The sequence below is a fragment of the Cervus elaphus genome, chromosome 22 (assembly GCF_910594005.1).
Source record: "Cervus elaphus chromosome 22, mCerEla1.1, whole genome shotgun sequence".
Classification (NCBI taxonomy): domain Eukaryota; kingdom Metazoa; phylum Chordata; class Mammalia; order Artiodactyla; family Cervidae; genus Cervus; species Cervus elaphus.
Window position 1 is genome coordinate 17,877,645 of NC_057836.1, and position 22,331 is coordinate 17,899,975.

The 22,331-nt window shown below is 39.5% G+C and overlaps 1 protein-coding gene across 1 annotated transcript in view; it reads right to left on the reverse strand.

Moving 5' to 3' along the window:
* LOC122679941 overlaps positions 1-22,331 on the reverse strand; it is a 405,877-nt gene that overhangs the window by 374,884 nt on the left and 8,662 nt on the right. The window contains 6 exon segments of the mRNA XM_043880800.1: positions 2,420-2,730; positions 8,686-9,049; positions 10,170-10,484; positions 10,562-10,654; positions 14,934-15,251; positions 15,340-15,648. Coding sequence (XP_043736735.1) covers positions 2,420-2,730; positions 8,686-9,049; positions 10,170-10,484; positions 10,562-10,654; positions 14,934-15,251; positions 15,340-15,648 — 1,710 coding nt within the window.

Below are 22,331 nucleotides of genomic sequence, written 5' to 3' on the forward strand. Positions count from 1 at the left end.
AAGTATGTGAACTTTGAAGCCTCAGAAAGAATGATGTAAAAGAATAAAAATCTACTGTAGAGAGTAAGAGAGAACAGAAAAGACACCACAGAAATTAAAGAATTGAAGGATTAGCTTGACCACTGATATAGGAATGAATGATGAGAGTGAGGATGATCTGCTTACTTTTTATTATTTATCCATTTCCATCTTCCCAGAGAGGCCCAGATTAGGACCCCTAGTTTCCTCTGGCTGGGAATTTGGTCACAGGCTACACATTCTAATTAAAGCATTTTTATTGAACTGGTTGTTTTTGTTGCTCAGTCACTCAGTCATGTCCAACTCTTTGTGACCCTATGGCCTGCAGCACTCCAGGCTTCCCTGTCCTTCACTATCTCCCTGAGTTTACTCAAACTCATGTCCATTGAGTCAGTGATGCCTTCCAACCATCTCATCCTCTGTCGTCCCCTTCTTCTCCAGTCTTCAATCTTTCCCAGCCTCAGGGTCTTTTCCAATGAGTCATTTCTTCTTATCATGTGGCCAAAATATTGGCTCTTCAGCTTCAGCATACATCCTTCCAGTGAGTTATTCAGGGTTGAGATTTCCTTTAGGATTGGCTGATTTGATCTCCTTGCTGTCCAAGGGACTCTCCAGAGTCTTCTCCAGTACCACAGTTCAAAAGCATCAATTCTTCGGTGCTCAGCCTTTTTTATAATCCTGCTCTCACTTCCATACATAACTACTCGGAAAAAAACATAGCTTTGACTATATGGACATTTGTCACAAAGTAATGTCTCTGCTTTTTAATATGCTGTCTAGGTTTGTCATAGCTTTTCTTCCAAGGAGCAAGCGTCTTTTAATTTCATGACTGCAGTCACAGTCTGCAGTGTTTCTGGAGCCCAAGGAAATAAAGTCTGTTGCTGTTTCCATTGTTTCCCCATCTCTTTGCCATGAAGTGATGGCAATGATGCAATGATGTTAGTTTTTTGAATGTGGACTTTCAAGCCAGCTTTTTCACTCTTCTCTTTCACTTTCATCAAGAGGCTCTCCTCTGTTCCTCTTTACTTTCTGCCTTTAGGGTGGTGTCACCTGCATATCTCAAGTTATTGATATCCTAATTTTAATTTTATGAGATTAAATATTTAGAAAGAACAAGAAAAAAGTATTTCTTGTAATATGTTTTATATACTCTGACACATGTGAAATATTCAAATATATGCTGAATAATCAATAAAGTCTTATACATATCAAGATAGAGAATTCTGAGATATAGTATATCTTTTTTATTTTCTACTTGATTTTAAAATTTATATGGAAGAATATGTGCATGAAAATTCCAAGAAAATTATTAAATAGAAGGCCGATGTGAGTAAATATATTAAATATAGTAAAGACATATCCTTGTCTGGTCTCTTGCTGTGTAGGACACATCCTGTGTCCTTAGGCAAACATAGCATCCTCCATACCACACCTGGCCCCTCAGTGCTGCTCAGACAACCTCACAGTTACCTTCATCAGCTCCCATTGCCATTCTCCTTCCTCCCAGCTACTATAAAACCTTTTCCACCTTCTTCAAAAATTATATGTGTCCATTAACTCCAAATAAGCCCCCAAACGCAATTCTCTTATATCATTGAAGTCATCAAATATAAACTATATAATCTCTTAACATAAAACACAGAAATTCAAGTTTTATTACCTCCACCTTTGACTTGTCAGTGCATGGCTAAGTGTTCCTCCAAAGTTTGCATTTATACAGATATTCTGAAGGAAAAATTGGAGAGACTTTTCTAGTAACAATGGAAGAATATGTGACTCAGAGCATTTCATCAACAATTCTCTACCATCAAAGAACTATAAACATTTATGTCTAAATTTGCAAAGGAAATTTGAAATCTGGCACAAACCCATAAGAATCTCTGATCTGTTAAGTGATAACCCCTGTAGGGGTACCCTCTATATATGTAAAATATGTCCTCCTATAGTAGGAGTAGCCTCCACTCATACTAACCTAGTGCAAAATAATGTCTCACACTCTTTGTATAGAAACAACTCCACCCAGGAAAGTACATCCTCATTTTTGTCCCTCCCTCTCATAGCCTTCCTGTGCAAAGGGAGTGTGTATGTGGCTGTTAGCAAATGTTTCACTCTTACAAAACATGAATTATGAAAAAAAAAACCATGAGGATTTATTTTAACTGGAAGAATAAATAAAGCTATTTTAGTGTCAGGTAAGACCACTGGAGAAGAAAAGAATAGCAGAGACTTGTAAGAGGAAAGCATATGAAGCTCCTAGCTCATAGCTACAGTGCACTCAGGGAGGATGGGTAGTTGTCTCAGTCCACTCTAGCCCACCCGTCCCCTATTGTCCCTCTGATCAGACACCAGCTTTCTTGGAACTTTCCATTCTCCCAGCTGGTGGGCAATGAACTGACTATACCTGAACATATGACTCCTGCATCCTTGCTATGATCGCAGTAGTGCTTCCCCCAGCCTTTGGAAGGGCACCTCCACACGTGGGACTCCTTTCCTGTGCACTTCACGTTGTCCAGCCAAATGGGTCCTGATCCCGCCCCAAAGTAAGAGGAGACAGGGGCATCGAGGGCTTCTTCACAGCCCTGCTGTCTGCACACCACGCGGGCATCTTCCAGGTCCCAGCCAGCATCACAGATGGTGCCCCAGGAGCCCTGGTCAAGGATCTCCACTCTCCCGGCGCAAGGACCGCCCCCGTCCACCAGGCGGAGCTGTCTGCTACCTGAGGAGAGAGAAATAGGACACAGGGGGCGTTGACTTGGAGAATGAGAAGGCTCTTCTGTCCTGTGGGACCCTCACCTGAGCAGTAGGAGGCGCTCTCCTCTGAGGCTGCAGACCCTGCTGGTTCTGATATGGAGTCTTTCCACTGGTGCAGAAGGCAATGGCAACTCACTCCAGTACTCTCGCCTGGACAATGCCATGGACGGAGGAGCCTGGTAGGATGCAGTCCATGGGGTCGCTAAGAGTCGGACACGACTGAAGCGACTTAACAGCAGCAGCCGCATTGCACTGGGGCAGCAGCTGGGTCTGGTTTCTTATATCAGCGGCAAGAGAATTAATAAGGTTGAAAAGTAGGAGGGAAAAACCAAACAGGAAATAGTAAACTAAAAACACCCTAGAGAGTAGTCTGAGACAGAAGGTGTTACAAGGTCATATCAGAGGTAACATTCTGGTCTGTAAAGTTCTGCAGAGCAAATAAGAAGGATTGACAGGAAACGTTGGTCTCTATTCCCGCATCACTTAAATGAGTTCAGAGTCACAGGAATGAGCTGGCAGCTGGATGGATTCCTTACAAACCACACACACTTTGATGCCATTGACCTGAGAGTTAAAGGGGTTAATTAAAGGGAGTGGCTTCATCAGAAGCTTCAGGTAGCAGTCATGAATCCTCTGTCATTAGAATCCTTCTCCTTGGTACAGTCATTCAGAACTGAAAAACAAATGGATTCTGTGATGTTTTGGTTTACCCCAGAATATTTCATTTACAGTTCTAAGCTTCAGACTTCAGATCTGGATACATAGTTGCAAAAAAAATGTGATCTCTTTGAGTAGATTGAACAGCTTTGCATTAGAGATGATGTCAGGTAACAGTGACACTGGCCAGATTCCACTGGGAATCAGAGAATGTTGCTTCCTCTCCCAAAAAATCACAATCCTTCCTTGGACTTTGTGTCAAGAATCTCTGTTCTTCAAATTTTGGAGTTGTGTGATCTTGAGGGGGAAATACTGTATATGTGTGCTTAGTCACTTCAGTCATGTCCAACTCTTTAAGACCCTATGAACTGTACCTCACCAGGCTTCTCTGTCCATGGAGTTCTCCAGGCAAGAATAGTGGAGTGGTTGCCATGCCCTTCTCCAGGGGATCATCCTGACCCAGTGATCTAACCAGTGTCTCCTGTATCTCCTGCATTGCAAGTGGATTCTTTATCGCTGAGCCACCAGCGAAGCCCTTCTAGTTGTATCACAGAGCAGAAATGGGTTATATTCCTGCTCTGAAAGCCCTTGAACAAATAACATTAACAGACTCAATGTATTCTTCTTTCCTTTAATACATAAAAGTTATGTAAATGAAGGTTAAATAATGTCTATCAGTGCTGCCCTTTAAGTAAATAATGAAGTAGAGAACTAAATCTAAAATTTTCCACTTCTGTGAAGAATGGAGTTCACAGCAGGCCAATGTGTCTTGCTGGGTCTTGCTGGATACAACTTAGAAAACTGGAAAATGTTTTTTAAGCAACAGTACATGTATTCAACATTTGTTAACACAACATGGACTAAATATGCTAAAATTCTAGAGTGGAGATTATTTCAATGTTAGTCAAGGATCCATAGCTTCTTTCTCTCTGTGGGAGTTTGTCGATTCATTGCATAATTTAATGATTCAGAATCTGGGCTTGGGCAAGCAGAGAACTACTCTTGTGACAGGAAGTCAGCATAACTTGGGAGTTACCTGGTGCTGAAGTGACAAAATTAGAGTCTTGAGAGCCTCTCTCAGACAGCAGGTTTTCTCCTCAAATATCCGCCCAGTATGTAAGCTGTGACGGGCAGGAACTATATAAAAAGACTATATAAAGAGAGAGTTGGAACTATATAAAAAGATTTGGGAAGCAGAGTCTTTTTCATTATTTGGGTACTTAGCTACAAAGGAATCTAGGCCCTGAACTGAAATCTCTGAAAGTCCCTGTCATAGGGACAGAGAAATCAAAGGTGGACTGAGTGCTACTGAAACTTCAACCCACACTTGTTACAGCTCAGTTTTAGGTTATATTTAGCTGTTTGAATGATACACACCCCTCCCCCATACCTGCCTTGGAAAACAAATGGTAAATCCTTTCAGGTGTTAGAAAATGTATCAGGAGTATCTTACTTTTTCATATACAATTTATAGCATTCAATAAAAAATGACATGACATTTGACAAGTTAGGATAACATGACAAATGACCAAAGTGAAAAAAGGTAAGAGAATGAAGAGACACCTATGATAGAAATGCTGGACTTAGCAGATAAGGATTTTAACTACAATCAATATATTTAGGGGAAAAGAGAGAAGAAGAGAATAAACAGGTAGAAAGATGAAAAATAACAAATAATCATAAATAAATAAAAATATCTAAGGAACCATTGCCAACCTAAAATAAAGTATCTAGGTTTAAAATGTGAATAATTAAGTGAAAAGAATTTTAGATAGAACTCAGAAGATAGTGATTTAGAGGAGTCCTAAAGATGAGAGATGAGAAAGAGAAGAAAGAGGAGGAGGAGAGGGAGAAGAGATACAGAGACAGAGAGACAGAACTGCAAAAGTAATATCTGAAGATATAACAATAGAGAATTAAAAAAAATAAATGGAGGAGTATGAAAACCCCCACTCCTAGTAAAGCTGCTGAAAATTCAAAGGGAAAAGGAAAATCTGGAATAATAACATATTTATTTACTACTAAAGGAGGAAAAAAAGGAGACAAAAAGGAACATAAAGCAGGTGGATTAATTAAAAACAAATGGCAGATACCAGCACATCTATATCACTAATTGCATTTACAGTAAATGGATTAAGATAAAACAAAATTGACACAAATGTTACTTGCAAAATGCCCACCTTATATTATGAAAGCAAAGAATGCTTGAAAGGAAAATGATGGGAAAAATGTACCAACTGTAACAAAACTGGAGTAGCTATATCAATGTCCAGGAAAGCAGACTTTAAGTCAAGATACACTAATTGAATTAAAGAGGGAATTTTCAAGATTATAATGAGATGCACCCTTAATAAAGATATTTTAGACAACAAAATTGAAGAAAGGTAACAGAGCATAACTTTGAAATATACTTGACAGAGTGAAAAGAAGAAATAGACAAAATCACAATCAAAATGGGGGATTATTACCATATCTTTTTCAATAGCATGCAGACCAAACATACAAAAAACAGAGAAGAATACCTCAGATGTACAACAACATAATCAGCGCGTTTAACTAAGTGACATATAGAGCAGTGCACCCAACAATGCGAGAGTTTACATTATTATAAATGCACTAGGAACAGTTATCAAAATGACCATACAATAGGACAAAATCTTTCACTCTGAATTCTTACAGAGTATTTGTTCTGACCACAGTGGAATAAAATTAAGAATTAAATAGAAATATTGTTAGCCACCTCTATTTGGGGAAATTCAGCAAGATCCTTCCAAAAACCACCTGAGTCTGGGAATAAACTTAAAACTTACAAAATATTGTGAAATAATGATAATAAAGATATGATAATAATGGTAATAAACACAAAATAATGATATGATAATAAATTCTTCTAATGAAACTCAAGTAGTGCCTAAGGGAAATTTATACCCTAGATTTAGAGAAGAGGAAAGACTGAAAGTGAAAAAAAGTAACCTTCCAATTAAGAAACTAGATGAGAGAGTCTAAAGGATGTCGAATGTTGGGGGTAATTTAAAAAGGAACAAAAATTAATGGAAAAGAAGGTAAGCATAAGATAGAAAATATAGAAGAAAACCCTTTAAATGTGGCTCATTGAAGCTTGACTAACACTGAGCAATACTTAAGAAGAGCAGAGAGAAAATGAACTTAACAATACCAAGAATGAAAAGGGACATCACTATAAATCAAACAGATTTTTGGTAATAGTTCTGTGCTGTTGTTTGTTTTTTGTCTGTGCTGTTGCTCATGGGATCAGAGTTCCCGGTCAGGGATTGAACCTGGACCCATGACAGTGAAAGCCCAGAGATTTAACCCCTGGATTACATAGTTTTATTAATACAATTTATACATTTCATGTGGATAAGTACACATAAAGTGTCAATTTCTCCACAGCCTTGCCAACACTTATGTGTCTTTTAAAAAAAAAAGCAAAAACAGTCATTCTGACATGTGTAAGATGATATCTCTTTGTGGTTTTAATTTACATTTCCCTGATAATTGACAATGTCAAGCGTTTTTTCATATACCTATTGCCATTTGTATGTCTTTGTTAGAGAACTGTCTATTCAAGCCCTTGATCAATTTTTTAATTGAGTTATTAGGTTTTAAGTTTGTTGGGTTTTTTTTCTCTTAAGTTGTGGGAGTTCCTTATGATTTTTGGAAATTAATACCTTATATAATTTGTGCTAGCTTGCTTTTTCACTCTGTTGATCTTTCATTTGGTTTGTGGAAGCTTTTAAGTTTGATATATTCCCACTTGTCTATTTTTGCTTTGTTGCCTGTACTTTTGATGTCATATCCATGAACTCATGAAACAATGTGCTTTTATTTTGTTATGGAGCTAAGATATCACACGTCTAAAAAATATTCCTATCTGGTGATCATGTTACACAATCACACATAGTAAAATAAATTCAGATAAATAAATAAATTTGAAATTAGGTTTTGAATATACTTCAGTGGAACTATAAAATTCTTTGCAGAAAATAAACCTTGATTCAATGTTATTTAGAGATAAAGAATGGAGTTTGAAACATTGCATTAAAGGCACAAGTCAAAAAAGTAAAACATTACAGATTTGATCACATAACCCCCCCATACACATATACAAACTTAAAAATATATGGAAAATATGGGGAAAATGTTACAAAAATATTTAAGAAACACAGTAAATGATGTTTGTTTATAAAGTGTTCCTATGAATAAATAAGGAATTTTGAAACATTCTAGTAAAAAATATTGTCATGAAAGATATCTTAAGACAGTAATATAGGAAAGAAGATAGTATTTTTGTATACAGTGTTTGTGATAGTTGCTCAGTCACGTCCAGCTCTTTGTGACCCCATGGAATTCTCCAGGTGAAAATACTGGAGTGGGTAGCCATTCCCTTCTCCAGGGGATCTTCCCAACCCAGGGATCAAACCGAGGTCTCCCACACTGCAGGCAGGTTCTTTACCAGCTAAGTCACAAGGGAAGCCCAAGAATACTGTTGTGAGCACTCTATCCTTCTCCAGCGGATTTTCCAGACTCAGGAATCAAACCAGGGTCTCCTGCATGGCAGGCGGATTCTTTACCAGTTGACCTACCAGGGAAGCTGTTCAGTTTAGGTTAGTTCAGTTGCTCAGTTGTGTCTGACTCTTTGCGACCCATGAATCACAGCATGCCAGGCCTCCCTGTCCGTCACCAACTTCCGGAGTTCACCCATGTGGACAAAAAAATATGATGCATTCTCTTACATCAAGACTATGAAGAAAATAATACTCTCTTTTAAAAGTAAGTATTTATTTGGTTGGGCTGGGTCTTAGTTGCAGCATGCAAATTCTTACTTGTGGGATCATAAGACAGAAAAAAATTGTAACTGCATGTGGAAATGGATATTACTGTATGTGTGGTGATGATTTACCAGTATGTACAAATACATAAACACTATGTTGTACACTTAGAACTAATATAACGTTATGAGAATTACATCTTAATTAAAAATTTTAACAAACAATGTTGGAATATGTGGATTAAATTAGTATTTTCATACCTGGGTCAGGATGATACCCTGGAGAACGGAATGGCAACCCATTCCAGTATTCTTGCCTAGAGAATTCCACAGACAGAGGAACCTGGCAGGCTATAGTCCATGTGGTCTCAAAGAGTCAGAAACGACTTAGCAACTAACATTTTCATTTAATGTCATTTTGTGGACCCTAATTAAACTCATCACTTAGATTTTAAAATACAAAATCTCACTGCATCCTACAGGGTTGGGACAGACACACAGAAACAGACAGTAAGTCACCTTCACACGAGATGTAGGCTTCCTCCTTTGGAGAGCATGAAGTGTAATTCCAAGGGTCAGAAGGACACTGCCAGAGAGAGGTGTCAGTTTTCCGACACCGGATTCCATCCACCCACCGGGGTCTAGAACCTTCTCTAAGAGCAAGAGAAGAGTTGAGGGTTCCACTGTCCCCACAGCCAAGCTGTCTGCAGATCATGGACACAGTGATATCTTCCATGGGGTTGCGGCAGACACTGCCCCAGGTCCCGTTGTAGAAAACTTCCAGCCACCCAGCACACTGCTGGTCCTCGCTCACCATCCTGAGGGCCAGGAACTCTAAGGTTGAAAGGGGAGGAGACAGGACACAGTGAAAACTTTGCAGGATGTTCTAGGTTTTCCTTTCTTCTAGAAATGGTGAACATTCATCTCTGACCTTGTTCAAGAGATACCCACTAGATGACAAGACTGACATCACCTCCCTTTTAACTGACTTTGTCCATTTGTGTCTATCTTTCTATTTCTACCACAATGGTGTAGTGGATATGAATTGAGAGGAAGACCAAACTGTGTGGGCACTATTCAGGGAGGGGCAGCTGAATGCTGCTTCCTGACAATATTTTTGAAGAGTATGTTAAAGGGATGTGATGTGGATATTAGGGAGATAGGGATAATAATTAATCTAAAAATGTCCATATCCCAATCTCTGTAGCCTGTGACTATGTTGCTGTACCTGACAAGAGGGATTTACAGATGTGAATAAGGTAAGGACCTCGGGATGGTGAGTTTAAGCTAGAATATTGTATTAACAATGTGAGCTGATTCCTGCCACATCCTTAGACCCACTGTCTTAAACGTGCAATACTTTTATTAGCTCTGGTTAGAGAGAGAGAGATGTGACTTAGGATAATGGTTGGAGGCCTGCAGCATTGCTGGTCTGACAATGGATGAAGGGTCCTGTGAAGGAAGGGATGTAGGTGGTTTCAAGAAGTTTGAAATGGCAAGAAACAGATTCTCCCCTAGAGCCACAAAAGTGATGCTGCCCTGCTGAAGCCTTGATCCCAGCCCAGTGAGATCCCTGCTGGACATCTAAGCTTGAGAAGAGTAAGGAAATAAATATATGTTATTTAAACCACTAATTGGTAAATTGTTAGGGAAGCAAACGGAAACTAGTACCGTGGGTTTAAAATTTTTGTATGTAACTGGAGAGAGAGCCCTGCTTTCAAGAAAAACTGTAAGAAACGGCTCTGCCAGGAAACACTACTGAGAAGAAAGGACCGGATCTTCAGCTGCTGCAGGAGGAAGTGAAAGCACCTCGTCTTCACGTCTGCTGGAAAGACAGGCTCCATGGGAGGAAGCCTCCTTCTCTGGTCCTTTCAGCATCTCTCCCTCAGAGCTCAGACCCCGTCCTCCAGGGCCCCACCCCTCCCCCGGCCTGTGGACAGTGTGCAGCGCAGACCTGAGCAGATGACTCCCGCGTCCTGCTTGTGTCTGCAGTCATGCCGACCCCAGCCTCGGGAAGGGCACCTCCACACGTAAGACTCCTTTCCTGTGCAATTCAGGTCGTCCAGCCAGATGGGCCCTGATCCCGCCCCGAAGTGAGCTGACCCCGTGGCATTGAGAGCTTCTCCACAGCCCAGCTGCCTGCACACCACGCGGGCATAGTCCAGGTCCCAGCCGTCATCACAGATGGTGCCCCAGGAGCCCTGGTCAAGGATCTCCACTCTGCCGGCGCAGGGACCGCCCCCGTCCGCCAGGCGGAGCTGTCTGCTGTCTGAGGAGAGAGAAATGGGACAATGGTGCGGTGATCCCAGGGGTTGAAAAGGGTCTTTTGTCTTGTGGGACCCTCACCTGAGCAATAAGGGGCGCTCTCCACTGAGGCCGCAGAGCCGGCTGGTTCTGACATAAAGTGGTTGCACTGAGGCAGCACCTGAGTCTGGTTTCCTAAAGAAACAACAATGATCAGAAGTCTGGAAGGGTTGAAGAACAGGAAACTGAATTAAGGGAAATAATGACCTTGTGATGGAGCCTAAGATGAAAGCTGTGACCCAGCAGTAAAGTTATCATGCTCTTAGTGTTCACCTTCTCCCTGGAGAGTACCACAATTTCTGTTTTAGCGCCAGTGTTCTTGTAAGAATGAGTTAAGTAAGTTGTTGTATTCCTAAATTTATCCCTGTGCTGTGATTAGCTGCTCAGGCATGTCCGGCTCTCTGCAACACCTTGGATTATAGCCCACTAGTCTCCTCTAACCATAGGATTTTTCAAGCAAGAATACTGGAGTGCGTTTCCATGCCCTCCTCCAGGGGATCTTCCCAAACCAGGGATCAAACCCAGGTCTTCCACACGGCAGGCAGATTCTTTATCTCAGCCACAGGGAAGCTGAAATCTGTCCCTCAGTAAAAGCAAAATAACATTCTTTCTGAAAGAGTTCTACAATTTCTTCAATGTCTATGTTTAAAACAAGCACTTGAATAAAATAGATCTCATTAAAAACGGAAAGGAAAGAGGAGACATTAGAAAGAATTCCCAGGGTTTTCAGCTGCTAGAATCACCTGACAGAGAATATAAATAGCCACAGTTAAAGTGCTTATGGAATTAATTGACAAAATGTGTATCTTTGTAGAGAAATGATAACAAAAACCAAATACTTCTAGAGCTGAAAAACTTGTTAGCTGCAATTAAGAACTAAAGAATAAGTGTGGCCACACATTAGCTCAGCATAAAGTAGAAACATCAAAATGCAAAATCAGAGGATATTCTTCAACTTAGAAATTCAGGCCACATAGCAAGAGTTCTGGTTATGTTGTTGTATAGCAGTTTTTCCAAAAATCCTTGGTTCAGTTCAGTTCAGTTGCTCAGTCATGTCCAACTCTTTGTGACCCAATTAACTGAAGCTTGCTAGGCTTCCCTGTTCATCACCAACTCCTGGAGTTTGCTCAAACTCATGTCCAACAAGTCGGTGATGGATGAGACGGACCATCTCATCCTCTGTGATCCCCTTCTTCTCTCACCCTCAATCTTTCCTAGTATCTTTTCCAATGAGTCAGTTCTTGGCATCAGGCGGCCAGAGTACTGGAGCTTCAGCTTCAGTACCAGTCCTTCCAATGAATATTCAGGACTGATTTCCATTAGAATCCACTGGTTTGATCTCCTTGCATTCCAGGAGACTCTCAAGAGTCTTCTCCAACACAACAGTTCAAAAGCATCAAATCTTCAGAGCTCAGATTTCTTTATGGTCCAACTCTTACATCCATATGTAACTACTGGAAAAATCACAGCTTTGACCAGATGAACCTTTGTCAGCAAAGTAATGTCTCTCTTTTTTAATATGTTGTCTAGATTGGTCATAGCTTTTCTTCCAAGGAGCAAGCATCATTTAATTTCATGGCTGCAGTCACCATCTGCAGTGATTTTGGAGCCCAAGAAAATAAAGTCTCTCACTCTTTCCATTGTTTCCCCATCTATTTGCCATGAAGTGATGGGACCAGATGCCATGATCTTAGTTTTCTGAATGTTGGGTTTTAAGCCAGCGTTTTCACTCTCCTCTTTCACTTTCATCAAGAGGCTCTTCACTTCCTGTTAGCTTTCTGCCATCAGGGTGGTATCATCCGCATATTTGAGGTTATTGATATTTCTCCTGACAAACTTGATTCCAGCTTGTGCTTCATCCAGCCCAGCATTTTGCATGATGTACTCTGCATATAAGTTAAATAAGCAGAGTGACAATATACAGCCTTGATGTACTCCTTGCCCAATTTGGAAACAGTCTGTTGTTCCATGTCCAATTCTAACTATTGCTTCTTGACCTGCATACAGATTTATCAGGAGACAGGTAAGGTGGTCTGGTATTCCCATTTCTTGACGAATTTTTCACAGTTTCTTGTGACCCACATAGTCAAAGTTTGGCGTAGTCAATAATGCAGAAGTAGATGTTTTTCTGGAACTCTTTTGCTTTTTCTGTGATCCAACAGATGTTGGCAATTTCATCAGTACTAAAAGGCAAAACTTAGTAGTTGAAGAAAAAAATATGTACTTCATTTTGCTTATGACTTTGGGTCATTAATCAGGAAGAGACTCAGTTTGGTAGTCTTTCAGTGGGGTCTTTCAGTGCTGCAATTAGATGTCACGTGGAGCTGAAGTCATGTAACGATGTGACTGAACTCTGGTTCTGTAAGGAAATTCCCAGAACTGTTCTAAGGGTAAAGGAACATCATGTCTTCAACTTAATTCAAAAAGAATTTACATATTTAAGAATAAATGGAGCAGAAGGGGAATCGAGAAGAAAAGACACTCACACACACAGATTAAAGGAAAATATTGATACTAATATTTAGAAACCCACATAAATGTCATAAGGTCATTTTTATCTTTATTCCAAATATTATTATGTCTCAGCAAACATCAAAATTTGAAGAATTAAAAGATGAAAACAAGTCAAAGAGAATTCATTGCCAGGACACTCACAAAAATACTCATAACATCAAAAATAAAATAACTAGGAGAAATCCTAGTAAAAGATGGGCAAAATCTCTGAGAGAAATTCAGGATCTAACCGAATGAAGGGATGTATTATGTCAATGATTCTGAAATCTCAACATTGTCAGTGTCAATCATTCTCAAATTTCTGTGTCTATTCTCAAATTTTTAAATCTAATCTCAATGAAAATACCCTTAAGCTTTTCTTTTGGTGAAAATGACAAGCTAATTTCTAAATTCATACAAAATACAAGCAACCAAGAATGACCAACACAGTTGGTAAGAAAAGCAACAATATTCGCTCAGGCCTTGTGTACTGGGAAGACTCAGAGGGATTGGGTAGAGCGGGAGGTGGGAGGGGGGATTGGGATGGGGAATACATGTAACTCCATGGCTGATTCATGTCAATGTACGACAAAACCCACTACATTATTGTAAAGTAATTAGCCTCCAACTAATAAAAATAAATGAAAAAAGAAAAGAATAGAAAAGAAAAGCAACGATGTTAGGAGAGTTAATGTAAAGTAACTCTTGGAAGTTAAAATTATTCCGACTTACTACGAAGTTTGAAACTCAGGGAGATGGTGAAGGACAGGGAAGCCTGGTGTGCTATAGTCCACGGGGTCACAAAGAGTCAGACTTGACTTAGCCATTGAACAACAACAACTACAAAGGTATGATAGTTAAGAAAATGCAGTATTGATGCCAGGATAAACAAATGATAACATGGAACAGAATAGAGAGTCTCAAAAAAGACAGACATGCTTGTCCTTCTGCTTATGATGAAGGCAGCACTGCAGTGGGGAAGAGTCTTCAGAAAAAGATTCTGAGTCAGTTGGATGTCCATATGAAACCTGACCCTTATCTTACACAGACATCAATCCCAGAAAGAATGCACAATAATATGCAAGAGAAAAATAATGTTTTTGTAAGATACTCTTAGAGAGTGTTTTTATGATCTTGGAGTAGGCAAAAATTTTTTTAAAGGATATAAGAAGCATTAAATGTACAGAAAAAAGTTAGTAAATGTATTTATATAAGATTAAGAAATGAGTTCGTAAAAGGACACCATTTGATTAAGAAAATGAAAATAAAAGACCAAGGGTTAAACATGGAAAATAAGTAATACATATTTGCATGCAAAGACATTGTCATGATAAGTTGTAGTATCATAGAAATAACCCAGATTTATAGATCAGTACATGGCCATGTAATCATTCAAAGCATACTCTACAGTAAAAAAAAAAAAAAAAAAAGTGCTACAATAAACAACATCACGTGTGAATCCCAAACATAATTTTGAGTCTATGAAATTAGATACAAAAGATGAAATATACTGCATCATTTTAAATAAAGTTCAAACATTGATAAAACTCTCTATGTTAGCAGAAATTAGCGAGGTGATTTTCCCTTTAGAGGAGGGAAGACAAAGTTACTAGGGACAAAAGTGACTGTGGTGCTGGGGACAATGTCTTTGTCGCTCTGGATTGGGGTTCATACTGAGGTCTATACTTACTGCTCCTACATTGTTTTCTATGATTTTATGTAAGCAGGATGTTGCTTAAAAATTTATTATTCAACTTCACACTTCTTGCCCTGAGCTGAAAAAGGAATGAACAATGAGAAGATCCATATTTCACCACAAAATATCTGACTTTGAAGCCCGTTTAACCTCACTCTCTGCTCTTGGGGACATTTCACTCCAGGGGCATCCTGAGTACCAGTAGCCCTTGTCTCTCTCTCTTACCTGAGCAGATCACAGAGGCCGTGTTGCCATGGGAACAGTCAGGCCCACCCAGGACAGTCACAGGGCAACTCCACAGGAAGGACTCCGCCCCCGAGCAGTGAAATCGGGATGTTAAGATCTGATCTCCTCCTTCCACCAAGTGTGGTCCTCTGGGGGTGGAGATGGCGACTCCACAGCCGAGCTGACGACAGACAACATTGGCGTTGGCCAGACTCCAGTGGGAGGCACAGGGTGCTCTCCATTGTCCAGAAATGTTCATCTCCACCTGCCCCTCACACTGAGAGGAGCCGTTTGTCCTGAGCCGGACTTCTGAGTATGCTGGTAGAAGATAGGATTTCAGCAAAATCTCATACTTTTCTTACCCCAACAGAGAGTGCAGGGAGGTTAGTCCTGACCTGCATCTCACCTGAACAGACAACCTGAGCAGCTCCAATGTGGTGACAGGTGCCCCCTGGACAGGGCACTCTGGGGCAGACCCGGAGCTCAGGCTCCTCCCCCTCACACCTGAACTCTTCAGCCCAGACCCGGCCATCAGACTCTCTGAAGGGCACGTGTCCCAGGACAGACACAGCCTTGCCGCATCCCAGCTCTGCACAGATGACCTGGGCAGTGGGGAGTGTGAAGTTCCCATCAGACACTGGGATCCAGGCTTCTCCAGAATGCACTTCTACTCGCCCTGAGCAGGGTCCGTCCCCTCCAGCCAAACGCACAAATCCTAAGAGGAAACAACAACAAAACCAGTGAGTGTTCCTGGTACTGACTTGGCAACTGGAAACCGCACCTCACAGGCAGTGGTGTGAAAGTTTTTCTTTTTAGGATTGGAGCATGCAGAGAGTCTTTGACAGTTATTGTCATAATTGAATTTTCGTGAGCAGGTTTCTGAAGAGAAATCCAGAAGGATTACAAGGTCAGTTTGGAATGGTTGAATCCCAAGAACATACACTTTGAGACTGGTTAGAAATGTGAATTCTTTGGTCTAGGAGCCTGGAAACTACAGAGCCCAATTCAGATCACTGGAATGGCTGAATACTGGAAACATGTCTTGGCATTGGTTGGAGAAATGAATTTCTCATTTAGCAGCCTAGGGCCTATATACAGATCCAACGACACTGTATAATATTCAGACACTTAAACTTCAGCGTAGAGATACGCAGAACAGAACCCACCCAGAGGGACATGGGTTATGAGATTAGAGACCTGGCATCCAGACAAGCTTAGAAAGCTTTCGTGGGACTTGTGGGGCTAATATTCTGACCAGTTTTCTCTCCCAGGAGCTAGTCCTCAAGTGACTTAGGTTAGGGAAAGTCCTGAGGCTGGATCCATGAGGGCGAGCCAACTTGTAGGCGGGTGACGGCTCCAGAGAAGAAATATGGACACTATCACTAATTCACGTTTATGTCATCACATCTTGTCTTTCTGATACTTTTTAATGCCAAAAAATTCCATGAATTCCTTCAGCAACCTCAGCGGGAAAGAAAATGCGTTAAGAAAACCCAGAGAGTCATTGAGAGAGAGTCCCAGCCATCTCTCTTGAAATACTAGGATTTGTCAAAGAAGCTGGGGGAGGGTGTGCTCTCAGTGGGTGTGTACCAGACAGCTGAGTTCCCAGATCGTCTCCTGTTAATGGTTTTTCTTCTCAAACAGGACTCGTAGAAAATGCTAAGGGCTGATAATAAATGATTTTTATACTATCATTGTACTAATTCTGACCACAGAAAAATGTGCATTCTTTTCAAGCACACATAGAATATTCTCCAGGCTAGCTTACAAATAAGTCTTAACAAATTCAAAAATATTAAAAATAATTTCAAGCATCTTTCATGACCATAATGGAATGGAACTAAAATTCAATAATGATCAGAAAACAGGAATTCATGAATATATACAAATTAAACCACACACTCATATTTTAAGGTTGTTTTCCTATTTCTATAAAGAATGTTATTGGGATTTAGATAGGAATTGCATTAAATCTGTAGATCACTTTGAGAACTACAGGCATTTTTACAATATTGATTATTTTAGGCCAGAAACACAGAATGACTTTCCATTGATCATTTGTCTTTAATTTCTTTCATGAATGTTTTACAATTCTCAAAGAAGATGGCATGTTGCCAAAAAAGAGGAAGATGAAGGAGGAGGAAGAAGTGACCAAACAAGCCATAATTTAGAGCCTCAATTTGAAAAAGTCTCAATATGGATAAGACATATAAATATTTGGGGGAAACACTTGTTGAATAGCTTGTCAGCATATTACATCACCCTCTTCTCCTCTCATCTACTACCTAAGCTGCTATCCTTTCTCATTTCTCCCACTTTAGACAAGCAAACGCCCTTTTAAAAGATACAGATGGATGGAAAAGAAAATCAGAAAGGGTAGCTACTGCTGAAGGAGGAGGATGTAGGTGGGGCATATGGCAGGCAAGGTGGGATCAAGGAAGTTTTGAAATTAAAGGAGGAAAACCAAAATAAAAGTTCATCATTTGGTCATCAAAGGAACACATTTTGACTGAGTGAAGATAACCCAATGAAAAAAGTTTAATTCATCAAGGATAATTCCCTGATTTCTGGGTGTGTTCTGATTGTTTATTTCTAAAGTTCTTCCTGGTAAAGGACTGTTTAGTGATGCCCAACATCCAACCAAAAAATTACTAGAATTTCCAAAAGAGAGAAATTTAACCCATAACACATTTTTAACAAGCAATCATTTAAAGTAAGTTCAGAAATTACAGAAATGATTGAATTGGCTGAACAGCTCCTTAAACTCCTAATATCAATTTGCTTAATGAAGAATAAAAATAAACAGGGGGGAAAACTAGGAAAAATAGACAAATGAGATTTCTGAAACTGAATAACATAGTATTGGGATGAACAATTATTTGGATTAATTACACAAGAGGCTAGACATTGCAGAATAAAAGAATTGGGAAATGAAATACAGCAGTAGAGACTATCTAAATTGAACCAAAGAGAGTAAAAAGGCAGAAAAATATGAATGGAAACTCAATGGCATGTGGGATAATATCAAAATATATAAAATATGTGTATTTAGAGATTCAGAATAAGAGATGTGCAGGAAAATGTTAAGAAAAGATGAATGAAATTTTCCTAAAGTTATTGAATGCTGTAAACCCGCTCACCCAAAAAGCTAAACAAAACCCAAACAAGATAATGAAACCATTCTCAGAAAACTTGACAATGTAATTACTGAAATTCAACAAACTAAACAAAAATATCTTAAGAGCAGCCAGGAAAGTTTGACACATTATATACAGGAAACAAAAGGATAAGTATTATTTACTGACTTTGTTGGAGGCAATGAAAGTCAGATGACAATGTAAAAACATATGTAAAGTATTGGGGTTGGGCATTTGTTAACCTAGAATTTAATAACCTGTGAAAATACTTTTCAAAACTGAATGAAAATTAAAATGATTTCAGGTCAACGAAAGATGATAGACTTGGAGGCCACCAGACACACACTATACAAAACTGCCTCAGAAAGTTCTTCAAGCTAAAGGGAGATGACAGCAGATGAAAACAGGGACCTCTCAAAGCTGTAGAGACTGTGCCAAATGCTGATTCTCTATTAGAAGATTTAACCCAAAAGTGTTAGCAACAAACTATAAGATTCATAATAAATGTATAAGTAGAATGTATGACAATGATAGCACTAACGACAAGAACAGGAAAGTGGAAGAAAAGCATAGTGACTGACATTGCATGTTGTGATATAATATCACTTCAAGGTAAAATGTAACTAAAGATTAATAACTCAACACTGGGCTTCCCAGGTGGTTCAGTGCTGAAGACTCCACCTGCCAATGCAGAAGACGTGGGATCGATCTGTGGTCTAGGAAGGTCCCACATACCACGGAGCAACTAAGCCCGTGCACCACAACTAGTGAGCCTGTGCTCTAGAGCCCAGGGGCCACGACTACTGAAGCTTGGGCGCCCTAGAGCCTGTGCTCCAAAACAGGAGAGGCCACCACAGTGAGAAGCTCCTCGCTGCAGCTAGAGAGTAGCCTCTGATCTCCGCAGCTAGAGAAAAGCCCATGCAGCAATGAAGACCCAGCACAGCAAAAAATAAAAATTATTTTAAAAATTACAAAGAGTTAAACATTATAATCACCTAAAAATCTGATACAATTAATAAACCAATAGAGTATTTAAACTAAAATGACAAAATATACTCGAAGATTAAAATAAGAACAAAGATATAACAAAGAGCAGGCAAGTACATTTAAACTCAATTATATCAATAATTATATTAAATGTAAATCATTTAAGTACTCCAAATAAAAAACAAAATAATCAGACCAGATAAAGTAAGACAACATAACATACTGTCTACAAACATGGATATGTTTAAATATAAACACAGAAACATATTAAAGAGGTAAAAATTACATACAATGCAAACACAAATCAGAGAAAACTGTATATAATATCTAAATTAATATCATACAAAGTCAGACTATAAGACAAAGAATGCATTCAGAGAAAAAGAAACATTTTATGATAATAAAATACAAAAGAAATTACATAGTATTGAAACTGGTGGGTTAAAAATAAAGTGATGCTTAGAAGAAAATTTAGAACCTTGACGTTTCCTTGATGATTATATTAGAATAAAAATAGAAACAGAAGGAAATGATCCAAGACTCCACCTCAAGAATCTACAAAAGCAACAGCAATCATAACTGAAAAAGAGGAATGAAAACTAAGTATAGAAATCAATTAAGAAGAAAGCAAATATGCCATCAAGAAAATCAATAGAGTCTATGAATGATTCTCTTAAAAAGAACATTAACACTGATAATCTTCTAGCAAAACCAATTAAGAAAAAAGAGGGAACACATTAACGGCACCAGTAACAAAAGGAGGAGTATTATTGTAGATCTTCCCAACATCTAAGGATATGATACATGAACCAGTGTTACTAATTGGAAATTTTTTTGTAAAATGAGTCAAGTCCTTGAAAACACATTACTTAGGAAACAAAACTCACCAAAATCTGATACCAAAAAAAAAGAGAAAAATATGAGTAAACATATTTGATAAATAAACAGAATCCATATTATAAAAATTTTCCACTAAGAAAACTGCCAGCTACAAATGCTAGCACTTCCACAGAGCTCAGAAATGACTCCCACAACAAGATAAAGGAAGAGAGGGAGGGAAGGAATGAGGGCAGGAAGGAAGTGTCACACAGAGGCTGTGGTGACAGTACAAACTGACCTGCATTTTTCCAACCCTCCCCTCCTGCAATCCTTGCATCTTCATCCCCTCACCATTTTGTACTTCAATACTGTAGTTCCTGGTGGCTCAGAAGATAACCAAGACTCTGCCTGCAATGTAGGAGACCCAGATTTGATCCCTGGGTGAGGAAGATCCCCTAGAGAAAGAAATGGCAACCCACTCCAGTATTCTTGCCTGGAGAATCCTATGGTCCATGGGGTCGCAAAGAGTAGGACAGGACTGAAGAAACTTGGAACACTTGCACCACAGTCCTTCACAATTTGTGTGTTCCCTTCCAAATCTTCCTCCTGAACCCCATGACATCTCCTCATTATTTCAAATAAGCCTCTCTACGTTCTTCTCTGGTCATTGTTTCCATTCTACATTTCTCCTAAACATGGTACTTCACTTCCAGCAATCCACTACTGAGGCTGAAATTTCTCTTCCATACCTGACTCCTAAGGTTGAGCAGAAGAAACTCCAAGAGTTCAATTTTGATTAAGATAATGAAAAGACATGCTATTCTAATCTTATCTCTGCTACATCACTACCACTTTGACTTATCTTCGCATCATTAAAACATGTCTGAAAATACGGAAAAGACAGACCAGGGGGAGGAAACTAGTGACAAAAAGAGAAATAGAAGGAAACTGGAACCAGTCATAAAAATGTGAGAGCCTAAGTTAGAGCCACCTCATGTGAAGAGTTGACTCATTGGAAAAGACCCTGATGCTGGGAGGGATTGGGGGCAGGAGGAGAAGGGGATGACAGAGGGTGAGATGGCTGGATGGCATCACCAACTCGGTGGACAAGTGTTTGAGTAAATTCCGGTAGTTTGTGATTGACAGGGAGGTCTGGCTTGCTGTGATTCATGGGGTCGCAAAGAGTGAGACACGACTGAGTGACTGAATTGAACTGAACTGACTGAAGTTAGAGCAATGGTAGTCAGGGAGTACAAACCACAATCAAGGTTTAAATATCAGAGCACTTTCCAATTCTCTACTTTTAAATGTATCTTAACTGGAATTAATATCAAGACATCAGTATTCTTAGGATGGTAACATTGGGAGTTCTAATTTCACCCAAATTTCAAACATCACACACTCCATTTTCATCCAGATGCTGATTTATCAAAATAAGGTAGAGACACCTGTAGTTTCTCCACAAATTTATCTGCAGTTGGAACCATGATGAGGGCATTGTGACCATGAGGAAGGTTACTTGAGATGCCAGAAAACAGGTTTGCTTAAAATAAAAGTTTCTAACTAAAATTCAAATGCACCTCGAAAATAATTCTTTTTTTATTAGTTGGAGGCTAATTATTTTACAATATTGTAGTGGGTTTTTTCATACATTGACATGAATCAGCCATGTAGTTACATGTATTCCCCATCCCGATCCCCCCTCCCACCTCCCTCTCCACCCGATTCCTCTGGGTCTTCCCAGTGTACCAGCCCCAAGCACTTGTCTCATGCATCCAGCCTGGGCTGGTGATCTGTTTCACTATAGATAATATACGTGCTGTTCTCTTGAAACATCCTACCCTCGCCTTCTCCCACAGAGTCCAAAAGTCTGTTCTATACATCTGTGTCTCTTTTTCTGTTTTGCATATAGGGTTACACAAATATATGGAATTTAGAAAGATGGTAATGAAAATAATTATTTTTAATAAGAATAATAAAGACAATGGAAGAAAACATTTTGAAGAGATGGATAGATTTATGACATAAGTGCTGTAACGGTTTCTCAAAGCATAGTTATCAGGCAGTCTTGTATGTCAGTCATACCACAATAAAGTACTATTTAAAAAGGAAAAGAATTGTCTTCTTAAGGGCCTCAACTAGAATCATCAAAGATCTGCTGAAGGTGAGATTAGAAAAGATCACTTTTCCAATGATCTTCCTCAACATAAACACCCAAGAGCTAACTGGCTGTGGCTGCTGAAGACCTACTGCAGGTGTCCTCAGGGCTCCCCTGTCCCACCATCTCATTAGATGGGATGATACTATCCTAAGAGCAGCCTTCTACCTTAGGGAATTCACTGTGATATCTAACAATATCTTCCTCCAGTCCAGCTGTTCTGCTGTGATTAATAACCTGGACATCAAATCCACCATTGTGATAACAACTAGAAGCATCACTGTCAAATACTGTGAG